This window comes from Anabrus simplex, chromosome 8, assembly GCF_040414725.1.
Source record: "Anabrus simplex isolate iqAnaSimp1 chromosome 8, ASM4041472v1, whole genome shotgun sequence".
Taxonomy (NCBI): Eukaryota; Metazoa; Arthropoda; class Insecta; order Orthoptera; family Tettigoniidae; genus Anabrus; species Anabrus simplex.
Window position 1 is genome coordinate 13232693 of NC_090272.1, and position 13480 is coordinate 13246172.

Here is a 13480-nt window from a genome sequence, read left to right on the forward strand (position 1 = left end):
TCCATTCGACACTCCATGTCGTACGATGTCGGCATGTAAAAGATCTCTGGTGACACATTTGATGTTTACCCGACAAAATTCATTAAATCTCAGCCATAGACGCCCAAGAGAGTTTCGGTTTATTCGGTCTGCCATCTAGTGGAGGCCTAGAGTAAAACGGAACGTCGAAATTGACGAGCAGACAGCCAGATGGCGTCAAATTGAAATGTCTGCACACGGTAGCTGAGGCCATACGATTATTATTATTATTATTATTATTATTATTATTATTATTATTATTATTATTATTATTATTATTATTATTATTATTATTATTATTATTATTATTATTATTATTATTATTATTATTATTTACAAATTTATGAGACACAGTAGCAATTTAATATTGCCACATATCAATGCTTTTAAAAGGGGGCTCCAGTTTGAATGGTAGTCCAATATTAGGACAGAAACTTGCATAATTTCTGGAATACATAAAACATGAAGTTCAAGGTTTCGAACAGAATGACAAATTGGTAACATCGATGGTAGGTGAAATTCTCATTAAACCATACATGAACTTCAAGGGAGGAAACATTGTAGGCTCATGTGCAAATACTGCCAGTGATGCTACGTCAGCTTAGATGTTAGGCCTATGCTAATATTATACGTGCTAGTTTTCTTTTAAGATCATGTAATGCCTATTTAAACTGAAATATGTTTGTAACATCCTGTTGTGCTGTCAGCAATTCGGCCTAAGTAGGTTAACATTGCAAAATGCTGTCTGTTTTACAACTTTTTGCTGTTAATTTTTTATGGCAGAATCTCTAAAATACGGTAATAACGACAGAATAATCCAGTATACTTTAAAATTTAAACGCTATTTGTTAGTAAGTAAATTATTCCATTGGCAAAAAATATTAAAATCATATCTGTGTTTAACCATGTTCCGCGTTTCTCTGCATTGCCATCGCCTTCTTAGCGTGACGTCACCACGCTGTTGTTAGGTCTTATTATCTCGGAGGTGTTGATTCACTCAATGTCCAGGTCTTCTGCACACTCAGATTAAATAGCAAATCTCAGAGTTTTTATTTCGTCCCCTTGGATTGTGATTCCCTTTCCAAATTCTTCTTTGATTTCCTTTACTGCGTCTTCTATATAAACAATGAAAAGGAGAAGAGACAAACTGCAGACTTGCCTCATTCCTTTATGGATTGCTGCTTCTTTTTCATAGCCCTCGATTCTGATCACTGCAGACTGATTTTTTAGCATATTGTAGACAATCCTTCTTTGTCAGTATCTGATCCCTATCACTTTTAGAATCTCAAAGAGCTTGGTCCAATCAACATTACTGAATTCCTTTTCTAGATCTACTAATGCCAAGTATGTGGGCTTGTCCTTCTTAACTCGATCTTCTAAAATCAGATGTAAAGTCAGGTTTGCAACACGTGTTCCTACATTTATTCTGGAGCCCAACTGATCTTCACCCAACTCAGCTTCAACTTGTCTATGCATTCTTCTGTAAATAATATATGTAAAATTTTGCAACTATGAGATATTAAACTAATGGTGTGGTATTTTTCATACTTGTCAGTATCTGCTTTGTTGGCAGGTATAACAATATTCTGTCTTCAGTATAATCACATGGCAACTCTCCTGTATCATATATTCTACACACTAAATGAGATAACCTCATCATGACAGTTTCTCCTAATACTGCCAGTAAATCAGAGGGAATGTTGTCAATTCCAGGTGCCTTGTTGCTATTTAGGTATCTCAAAGCTCTGTCGAATTCTGACCTCAAAATTGGGTCTCCCATTTCAACATCATCAACAGCCTCTTCTTATTCCAGAACCTTATCATCTACTTCTTTCCCTTGACACAAATGTTGAAATTGTTCTTGGCATCTTTCTGCCTTTCTCCTGTTCTGTACTGTGATGAAATACCCAGATGTTATTTTCTTCATCAGAACCTTGATCTGAAATGTTTTCACCACTGTCATCAGGTCCATTCCATTCTCTCTTTTCTAGAACATTATCATCTTCTGTGCCTGTTTCCTCTTTACTATCAATGTCACTTTGTCCGCATCTTTAATGTTCTGTTTGAATCCACGGTCTAATTTTCATGACAAATGAGTCGTTCTCTGCCCAATACGAAGATTGAATGTTAAACAAGAAAAAAATAACAAAACCAGTCGTGGCGATCTCCAGGATAATGAAGGCTCGTGCTGGTAACGATGATCGCAGATGCAGACTGGTGCCAGTTGTTGAGATAGGAAGATAGTGGCAAGAGAACTGCAGAATAGTCAACCCTATTCAAGGGAGAACTAGAAAAGTCTTTTCCCGGTCTGTCAGAGCAGCTGAACATAAGTTGTAACTTTACAGTTTTATTTTACAAGCTACAATAATTTGCTGAGTCTAACAACCTGGTGGCTGTTGTCCAGATTGTTTTCATAAACTGCAAAATTCCAGAAAAGAGCATATTTTAGGTCATAAGCTGCCTTAAAAGCACACCATTCTCACTTCAGTTTGTAACAATTTCTCCTAGACTGTTCGAAACTGTTGCCCCCAACCCAACCCTACCTCACCCCCTTGTGTAAGCACCCATGCTAGTAACTGACTTTGGTAAAGCATTCTGCAGCAATTACCTATCATTTTGGATTCTTCTGGAACTGTCTCAATATATTAATATTCGGAGCTTTATTTTTTGTGTGATGTAGAATTAGAGTTTGGGTCATGAGAGTTGTTGTTGTTAATGTATAACAGGTAGGTATTCGTTCCATAAGTTGTAACAATCATTGAATTTTAATTCCATTCACAACTTATTTGTGCAAAGGTAGATTTGGATGGTTGCTGCAAGTATCAAGTAAATTTGATTGCATGGTTTTGAGAAAATGTGTCCTGCTCAACAGACCCATGTGTCAAACAAGTTATGATTCAACTACATTAGTTTAATTGCATTATTGTTTAATGTGTATTTATTACTTTTCTTTTATAGTTAAACAAGTGGTTCAGTTATTTTCATATGAACATGTGATGCGAGTTTGGAAAGATGAGCCAGACCAAAATTGGGATGAATTTAAAACGAAATAACATGATGATGGTGATGATATTATTATTATTATTATTATTATTATTATTATTATTATTATTATTATTATTATTATTATTATTATTATTATTATTATTATTATTATTATTATTATTATTATCTTTGTAAGTTATGTGCTCATGTTATGTAGCTACCTGACTCTGGCGACGCCACATGCCTGCCACCTTTGCCAGATCCCAAAGCCACCACATTTCCCCTGGGAGCAACAGGAGCCGATCAGGACACGGGACCTATTCTGCCCGTACCGCGAGGTATCCGTCCCACGCTGGCCAAGTACCGCATAGAAGTGCTGTTCTGGGGACTGCGCGATCTCAAGCGGGTCCACCTGCTCACCGTGGACAAGCCTCGAGTAGACATCGAGTGTGCTGGACACATCCTGTACTCGTCCGTCATCCAGAACGCGCGCAAGAACCCCAACTTCAGCACTCCTGTCAAGTTCATGGAGCTGGTGAGTCGCCATTCAGTCACAAACCGTAGTTAGTGAAACAAATGGAAGAGAGAAATGTTCACTTTTCAATTGAGGTGAACAGTGAATAATGACTAAGACAGACTGATATGACTGAAGTCACAGAATAGTTTTGAAAAAATAGATTATGTTCACTTGTGAACAAGAATACTCAGTACACATCATCCTGTGTTATGGTCTGTCATAATAAAATATTTTTGTTTCATTTGTATACTTCTATAAAAATAGGACAGTGACAAGGAGAATGTAGATTAACCTCCGAGAAATCTGCTCCTTCCTTCTGGTCACGCTTCAGCCGAAAAATACCTTTTGTTGTTGTTGCCATTAAGTGTACACTTGTAGGTCAGAAGGTGCTAACAAACTACACAATCTAACTTACATGGGTGCTCGTTACCAACCAACAGCCCTGTTAGTTCAGCTACATGTTAATGAGGCCCAACATTTGCACAGCAAAGTGCAACATAACTCCAAGATAAACAGCAATGACGTTACACTCAACAAACGCCATAGGGGTTACGAGAACGGTGAAAAAGGAAGGGTGAACAAGCAAAATATTCAAAACAGTATCACATTAAAAATAAACTCACCCAGAAACAAGCAGACATTTAGGAAAGCAAGCTGAAAACCCAACCCATTTAATAAAATGGACTGGACCCCCAGGATAATGCAAAGCCAATACTAAATACTTTAAATTAAAATTGAAATTTATCTTAGGCACAGATTACACCCAAAGAAAAATTAAATCAATTAATTTGAGAAAATATAAGTATACTTTTGTAAAATAAGAGGATACTTAAACAATAAAAATACGGAAGTTTTAAAATAAATTACTAAATTAGCAAGAAAAAAGTTGGTACCAACATGATTTAACTTTTCTCAAATTTAATAAATGTAAGTGTGGGACGAATATCTAGGGTGAATGAACGTGAAGGGCTTTTACCAATTTCTGGTAGAGGGATAACTCGAAAAAAAATAACAACTTAAAGAATTAGATCAATTAACCAGTCCAATGTAATAACAGCGTATAAGGACCATTGTGAAGAGTAACGAAAACAGAGCCCCAAACTAAACAAAAATACAATCACAGGTCAAGCAAACAAAATTCACAATAAAATTAGAAGGATCAGAAAACAAGAAACAAAATCCCACGGCACTTACGTTCTTGAAAGGGCTTTGGCCTACCCAGCGACCACTACTCAGCCCGAGGGCCTGCAGATTACGAGGGCCCGTGTGATCAATACGACGCATCCTCTCGGTCGTTATTCTGGGCTTTCTAGACCGGGGCCGCCATCTCACCGTCAGATAGCTCCTCAATTCTAATCACGCAGGCTAAGTGGACCTCGAACCAGCCCTCAGGTCGAGAGAAAATACCTGACCTGGCCGGGAATCGAACTCGGGGCCTCCGGGTGAGAGGCAGGCATGCTACTCCTACACCACGGGGCCGGCGGATCAGAAAACAAGCTAAAGCAAAACACATGGGCGAAGAAACAATTAGCAATAATCCCAGACTCAGTAACCCATTGCGTCCATACACTGAGTATCAACAACAACCAACCCCAAGATCAAAACAAAACAAATCAGCATCCCCACGCGAGAACAAAAAGAAGAAGATCAAGTTCACGTAACAATGACATAATAACATCATAGAGCAAAATGGTGCGAGGGCAATGCAACAATGTAATATTAAAGAAAATAAATTCAAACGCTTTTAACATTCCGCTAGGAAAGCATAAATCCCTACATAATTACAGGCTTTAAGGGAAATGTCACCCTTTTGAATGTTACAGTTTAAATATAGGTTTCAAATTTTTACACTGTTTAAATATTTAAGGCGTCCCCAAAAGATTAATGAATAATAACTAGACATTTTCTTTTAAATGACAAATATCATAATGCAAATAATTGGTAAGCAATACTACTATTTAAAGAAATGAAAGATTTAAAATATCCAAGAGAAATTAAAACTGACCAATCTGAACTAATCATAAAAGTAATAAATATTGAACTTAAGAAAGAGGAAGGAAATGGTGATTTACTAACAAACCACAACGAAGGACCAAATTAAAAACCCAAAAGAATGAGGGCGAGGAATACCACGTCCACAAAAACACCAGGAAAATAACACACGCACCAAACGAAATAATACAAGAAATCACAATAAACCAACCAAAATAAAAATTTGGAAAAGCGGAATTAACACAACATACCCATTAGCCTATTATACACCCTTCACCAAAATATTGCTGTCGAACAAAACTAGCACTGTGCATATCCAACAAACAATTTTAAAGAAAGTTTCTACACCAAAAAATAAACATTAGTTAATGACTCAAAATTAATTAATGTATTTCCTTAAAGTTACTTGCTCCTGAGTTTCAATTCTTTCCTAAAGTGCTGTTTCTGCCTGAGAGTTGTTTCATCAGTCTTTTTTTTTTTTTTGGCACCCTGTTTTTCAAGTTTCTTGGAAATTCCTTGAGGGATTTTCTTTTCATCTAAGACCTGTGTGTGATTGTTAATAAAAATATTGGCCAGAATTTTCACACACTTCTTCATAATTCTGGTCAAAGAAACACCACACTTGCATACATCACTCGCATTATCAACACTACTTTCAAAGGCCTCAACTCCTAAAACAACTATTGCATTCCGTTGGTTTTCTAATTTTGAAAATTCTGTTTCATAAGCACTACTTAGGAGGACCTAAAAGAGCATGAATATTTTACAAGTGATGGGCACTTCAAGCCACCTCTGTTTAACTGCCTAAAATATGAGAACATTTGGTCAACATCACAGTGTATCACCATTTCTTCTTCGGACTGTAGCATCTCAACACAAACAGCACAGTTGTTATACTTCTTAAACTTCTCAATAACCCATGTTAATCTAAAATATGTACATTACATTGCATTACATTGTAAAACGACACTAATAATATTAACTATAACACACGAACACAAAGATAAACAAACACATAACCTACACGTGACCACGTGTAAACAGGAGATAACCAATACTTAGTATATTAAACTTCCATAAAAAAGAACCGGACGACTCCTATACTTCCATGTCACTATTGAAGGCTATTAAACGCAACCACAAAAGCAGTCCCGAAATACTTCAGTCGCAACGATTACTTTAAACTGGCATTCACGATCACAGTGAATTCATTCATGGCCCGCGCTCAACGCCATCTTGCCAATAACCGAAACCCGCCTTGAGGTCTGAGTATTGGAGTTGGTCTTGGTCAGTGCATCACCGCTAGCAACAATAGAACGATTCAAGCTGCGAATTACGCGCACTCTGGCGGGAGATTTCGTACATGAGACGAGTAAGTCTATTCATTGCCAGATAGCGTCAGAGTCCACAACAGTTCCCCGGCAGCAGATACAGGCCGATATAATTGAATCTTTCACAATAAGTTGATGTTTTCACAAGGGAGCACACAAAATGCTATCACTTGAATCTTATTTGCAACTTATTCACACGCTATACACACATAACCCAATGAGCTGCCATCACAAAACAAAACACTACTACAAAGAAATCAGAAGAACAAGACTGCCATCTTGAAACATTTCACTGCTACTGTCATCATAAACACAACACAATTTCACAAAAACAACTTCACTCTCGCTCACAAGACTGTCTCTTTATACATGTTGCCTGGCCAGCCTTCTAGGTGGATATTACGCAACATATTTTCCCGTAAATTCTAGAGTGCCTATTAGGTAAAATGACCATTTTCTCATGGCTCAAAAGCGGGACATACTGATTCCGACAGCCTACACATAAACGAGAGGTCAAACTTTGACACAGCTATTTTTTACATGTTAAAGTTGGTATTGCAATACTTCTCCACTACATATTTTAAGATAAAATTGTAATAATACAATACCTTCCCTTGTGATACATTCCAGTGTTACTCGTACTTCTCAGAGAATATAATGAGCTGCAACAACCTGGATGATGATATCAAAATACTTAGAGAAACTCTAAACAATTCTGCAAAAAGTTAAACTTGATCATTAACAAAGCCTTAAGAGTAGAAAGTTTCAGGTGAGATGTTTCAGATGTCCACAGTTTGATCATTTGAGAGAAAACTCTTTCAACTGAAGTATTAGTCCCGGGAAGATAAAAAATATACTGTGCCACTATTGTGAGTTGACTGTGTCTTATATTGTTTCCCTTGAAGTAAAAAAACCTCCGTCCACCTTTTCTCTACTGAAATTTCTGCATCATTCCAATTGGATATTTTCTCTGCAGTGGCATATTTGGTTAAACAGGAAAATCGATCAAATAGTTCTGAATCATTCCCACTGTCAAAAAATCCTTTACTTGCCACAAAATCACAACATTTTTCCACATCAGACCATTCAGGAACAGTTTTTAGTGATGCCCATAGGAAATTGTTCATGTCTTTAAAATGATCAGACCATTTGTCTAAATACTCTATAGAGGTCTCATAAAAAGTTCCTGTCACTTCTTCAACATTCTTCCTTATTGCTAATCCTTCATCTTCAAGAGCACCAACAAGAACTCTTACCTTATGTGGTAAAAACTTATGAGACAACTTATCTGAAAGATTATCTTTTAGCTCACTGATGGCTTCCATAACCTCTGTTGCAGAAATTAGCTCACCTTCAGTTTTCAATACTACTTTGTGGAAAAAATTGGCTTGTGTGAAGACAAATTTCAACCACATCTCTGAAATGGCACCTTCAAAGAAACGTCTCAAGAAAACCGGACATTTTGTTTGACTTAAGAAGTATGATTTCAGTGCTTGGCAGGGGCGCCCATATGACAGTTTCTAGAGGGGGGGACCAGACCTGGGGGTACGTAGTAAATTTAATATTTTGTAAGATAAATGGCGATTTCTATTCTGCGGTAGAATGACCCACGGTATCCCCTGCCTGTTGGTGGGGGACGGTACTACCGCTTTTAAGTAATACTGACTTTTTGTCATTTTCTTGAAAGGAAAACACGTGACTACACTAGATTTTAGCCTTTCCCTGAGAACTAGAGGAGGGCCGTGGCCCCACCTTGCCCCCCGGGTATGGGCGCCCTTGGTCCTTGGTACATGTCAAGCATTCTTTTCACCGCCGGCATGAGTGCTAACCACCTTGTTTTGCTATTCCCAAGGACGTCTTTACACTCAATTTCCACAAAATCGCAGAACTATTTCAACTGTTCAACCCTGACTGTGTAGATATGAAAGTGGGTAAACAATCACAAGAAGACTGTATTGCATTATGTATACCGGTGATATGAGCACCACATCCTATACCAATTAAGTCCCAACCCAAAAAACTGTTCAGTTTCCTGAAGGTAGTCCTTTCCTTGCTGACCCTCCAAAATTACTTTTTGTATTATCACCACAAAACCCGATGATTTTACTTGTAATATCATTTTTGCTAGCACTTCTTCCAAGTATTTCACAACGATGTCTGATCTTTCACTGGGTTGAGATTGAAGGTTTCACTTGAACACCATCATAGTGGTCATAAAACCGAACAACAACCAGGAACTCTTTAACATCCCCGTGGTTCGAGGCATCCATTAGCAGTGTAAAGTAATGTGCCTGTCCGAGTTGTTGTTTGACTTGTAGCTCAGATAAGGGGACCAACACCTTAGTAATTACACATTCACATTTTGTCCGTGCACATCTGAATTTGGGCTCGAAACATGTTTGGAGAAGTTTCGAAACGCAGTCACATGAGCGAAAGCTTTGATTTTCTTTAGCCGTATGGTAAGCCCAGGCTCCTCCAGTAACTGCGATCTCCAAGTCCTTGGACTCTTGTAAAAACTCGTCCATGCTTTGCTTGAACTTGCAGTACTTTGAGCAGATTTATGTTTGGTTATATCATGTCCACCGCGACACTCTCGGACATTGTTCTCTTAATAAATGGGAATTTATTTTGCAAATCCGTATTAAATATGCATTTGCGTTTTAGGCATTGTGCAATCACAGAAAAGAAACCAAACGTTACAAACCACACCACATCAAGCCAGGAAGCAGGAACTTTGTGAAGTCTGAAGGAGAAACGGAACTTTGGAAGTATCGATATCGTGAATAATGAATCGATATAGATAAACGACGTTTTACCAGTTTCTACTGAAGTGCGATGCTTAAAATTGTCAATCTGCAAAGCGGGACATTTAAGCGTCCACAAAGTTTTCGACAGGACAGCGGGACAGAATGCCTAAAACCGGAACTGTCCCGCCGAAACCGGGATGTCTGGTCAGTTTACTGATGGCCTAGTTATACTGTAAAGAATTTTCTAAAACTACCTAGTGCCAAAGATACGTTATTCTAGATATTACAGTGTGTTGCACAATATTGTAATAGATTATACATCATATAAACAGGTAATAATAAATTATATACCGTACTATTAATTATGTCTTCTTACATTAAATAAACTCATATCTATATATATATAAAATTTGATGTTGGTATATTTGTAATTAATAGACTTAAAAACTACTGGACCAATTTCGCTGAAATTTTCACAGTTTGTTCTTATTACATCTGAGAGGGATTATGAAGTGGTTTGAAAGAAATCGGACAGGTAGTTTTATTATTATGAGTAATTTTATGTAATTTTTTAAATTGCAAAGCCGCACCAAGATTGAATCGACTTGATGGACAAATTGTTGCTAGGCGACAGCAGCTTACGCTATATCACGATAGTCCGTTAAGAAATGCTGTATACGGGAGGATGGGAACACGGCACCATGGTTTATAAAGTACCATCCCTTGCTAGGAGCTTCATGAATGACCGTGGCTGTTATTTGAAAATAGCAGTCCAACATGCCGTGATCGAGACGTACTTTCAATGTACAGTATAGGACCAACTTTGATAGGTCTGCCCAGTTTGAAGAATGTAGCTCTCTATTAGATGTGAGAAACTGTGAAACATATAGAATATCAAGAGTGGAATGACCACTCCTAACGAAGAGCAACTGGGGGGTCTATGTAATCTATCTATAGATCTATATACGTCAATGTCATTGTATGCAGATATTTATGCATTACGTCTCCTAAACCACTGGAGCAATTTCAACCTATCTTGGTACACTTGTGACTTAGTATCAGAAGACAAACTTCGTGCGGCAAAGACACCACAAGCACCCTTAAATGAGAGTGGGGGGGGGGGGAGATTTATAAAAATAATCGATAATAGTGAGGTATAAAATAATCGAAAGTAGCGTCGAATTCATAGCTCTCGGGGTCGCCGTGATGAATAGTGACACTCCGGATTTTGTATCCCTTAGGGGTGGGGGTCGGGGGGGAGATATAGTGTCACTCCGGACTTTTTATCTCTTACAGGTAGGGGTCGAAGGGGATGATATGAAAAAAATCGAAAATAGTGTTGAAGTTTTCGTGGCCGCTGAGGTGAATAGTGTAATTTCGGATTTTTTAAAATCCAAGTTCAGCCCCCTTTGAAGTGGGGGCGAGGGTGGGAGTGAGATACATATAATCAAAAATCGAAACAGACTTTCAACGTATTAGGTCGTGTTACGTACATGTAGTACGTGTTGAAGAGATGTTAAGTACAGAACAAAAATGGCCAGCCGGACACCTGTGGGATCCGAACCCACAACCCACTGGTGTCCGGCTGGCCATTTTTGTTCTGTACTTAACATCTCTTCAACACGTACTACATGTACGTAACACGACCTAATACGTTGAAAGCCTGTTTCGATTACAATGCGGTCGTGAAAATTCAATATTCATAATCAAAAATATTGTCCAATCCACAGTTTTCTGGGTCGCTGAGATAAATAGCGACACTTCGGATTTGTTAAAGTCCGATTTCAGCCCCGTTTAGGGTGGAGGGAGGGAGAGTGAGATATACAAATAATTGTAAATAGTTTTGAAACCATAGTTTTTGGGGTCACTGAGATGAATAGTAACACTATGGATTTTTTAAAGTCCAATTTCAGCCCCCTTTGGAGTGGGGGCAAGAGGGTAGTGAGATATAAAAATAATCGAAAATAGTATCGAATCCATAGTTCTCGGGGTCATTGAGATGAATAGTGACACTCCGAACTTTTTATCCCTTACAGGTAGGGGCCGAGTAAGGGGAGAGGTATAAAATAATCGAAAATGGTGTCGAAACCATAGTTTCAGTGATCGCTGAGATGAATAGTGACACTCCGGATGTCGTATAAGTCCAAGTTAAGCTCCAATTGGCTGGGGCGAGAGAAGGGACGAAGAAATAAAAATGTCGAAATGACCATATATTATGGATGTTTATAATGTATGTTGTTCCAGCATATGTGTCAACTAAACTTGGTAAAAATATTACCGACTATCTGGAAAAAAATACTGTGGGGGCAAGGTACCCCTAGAAGCCTTAAAGAAGGGGGCGAAATACACTGATTGACAGTGACAATGCAACACCAAGGAGGAGTGGTTCGAAAGGGATGAAAGTTGGGGAAAAAACAGAGACGGCACGGACGAATAATTGATGTTTATTTCAAAGGTGGTGGTGATTATTGTTTTAAGAGGAAGTACAACTAGGCAACCATCCTCTATTTAACACTAATCAGAGAGAAGAAATGAAAGGGGTCCGACACTTCGAAAAATGAGGATATCGGCCAAAGAAAGACAAGGGCCACGAAGGGCGTGAAAGTGAAAGACTCCCTAGCCCTCGCAAACCTAATAGCGTCGGGGTCTGAAAAGAACAAGAGTTGACCAAGGGAGGTCGGATAGGATAGATGAAAGTGAGGAGCCTGGCACAAGTAAGTGGAAGCAATGCCAGGACTCAGCTAAGGGCCCCGTGGTCGCCAACCCACGCTCCAAAGTTCAGAGCCCCTGGGGCGTTTATTTCAAACCGATATGCAGGTTACACAATGCGCACGGCATCGACTCAGTAGGATGTAGGACCACCGCGAGCGGCGATGCACGCAGAAACACGTGGAGGTAGAGTCAATAAGAGTGCGGATGGTGTCCTGAGGGATGGTTCTCCATTCTCTGTCAACCATTTGCCACAGTTGGTCGTCCGTACGAGGCTAGGGCAGAGTTTGCAAACGGCGTCCAATGAGATCCCACACGTGTTCGATTGGTGAGAGATCCGGAGAGTACGCTGGCCACGGAAGCATCTGTACACCTCGTAGAGCCTGTTGGGAGATGTGAGCAGTGTGTGGGCGGGCATTATCCTGCTGAAACAGAGCATTGGGCAGCCCCTGAAGGTACGGGAGTGCCACCGGCCGCAGCACATGCTGCACGTAGCGGTGGGCATTTAACGTGCCTTGAATACGCACTAGAGGTGACGTGGAATCATACGCAATAGCGCCCCAAACCATGATGCCGCGTTGTCTAGCGGTAGGGCGCTCCACAGTTACTGCCGGATTTGACCTTTCTCCACGCCGACGCCACACTCGTCTGCGGTGACTATCACTGACAGAACAGAAGCGTGACTCATCGGAGAACACGACGTTCCGCCATTCCCTCATCCAAGTCGCTCTAGCCCGGCACCATGCCAGGCGTGCACGTCTATGCTGTGGAGTCAATGGTAGTCTTCTGAGCGGACGCCGGGAGTGCAGGCCTCCTTCAACCAATCGACGGGAAATTGTTCTGGTCGATATTGGAACAGCCAGGGTGTCTTGCACATGCTGAAGAATGGCGGTTGACGTGGCGTGCGGGGCTGCCACCGCTTGGCGGCGGATGCGCCGATCCTCGAGTGCTGACGTCACTCGGGCTGCGCCTGGACCCCTCGCACGTGCCACATGTCCCTGCGCCAACCATCTTCGCCACAGGCGCTGCACCGTGGACACATCCCTATGGGTATCGGCTGCGATTTGACGAAGCGACCAACCTGCCCTTCTCAGCCCGATCACCATACCCCTCGTAAAGTCGTCTGTCTGCTGGAAATGCCTCCGTTGACGGCGGCCTGGCATTCTTAGCTATACACGTGT

The 13480-nt window shown here is 40.0% G+C and overlaps 1 protein-coding gene across 1 annotated transcript in view; it reads left to right on the forward strand.

The window, feature by feature from the left end:
- The window catches only part of mfr (misfire), a 426204-nt gene that overhangs the window by 199993 nt on the left and 212731 nt on the right, over positions 1–13480 (forward strand). The window contains exon 15 of the mRNA XM_067152717.2: positions 3221–3538. Coding sequence (XP_067008818.2) covers positions 3221–3538 — 318 coding nt within the window. The remainder of the gene's footprint in view (positions 1–3220; positions 3539–13480) is intronic.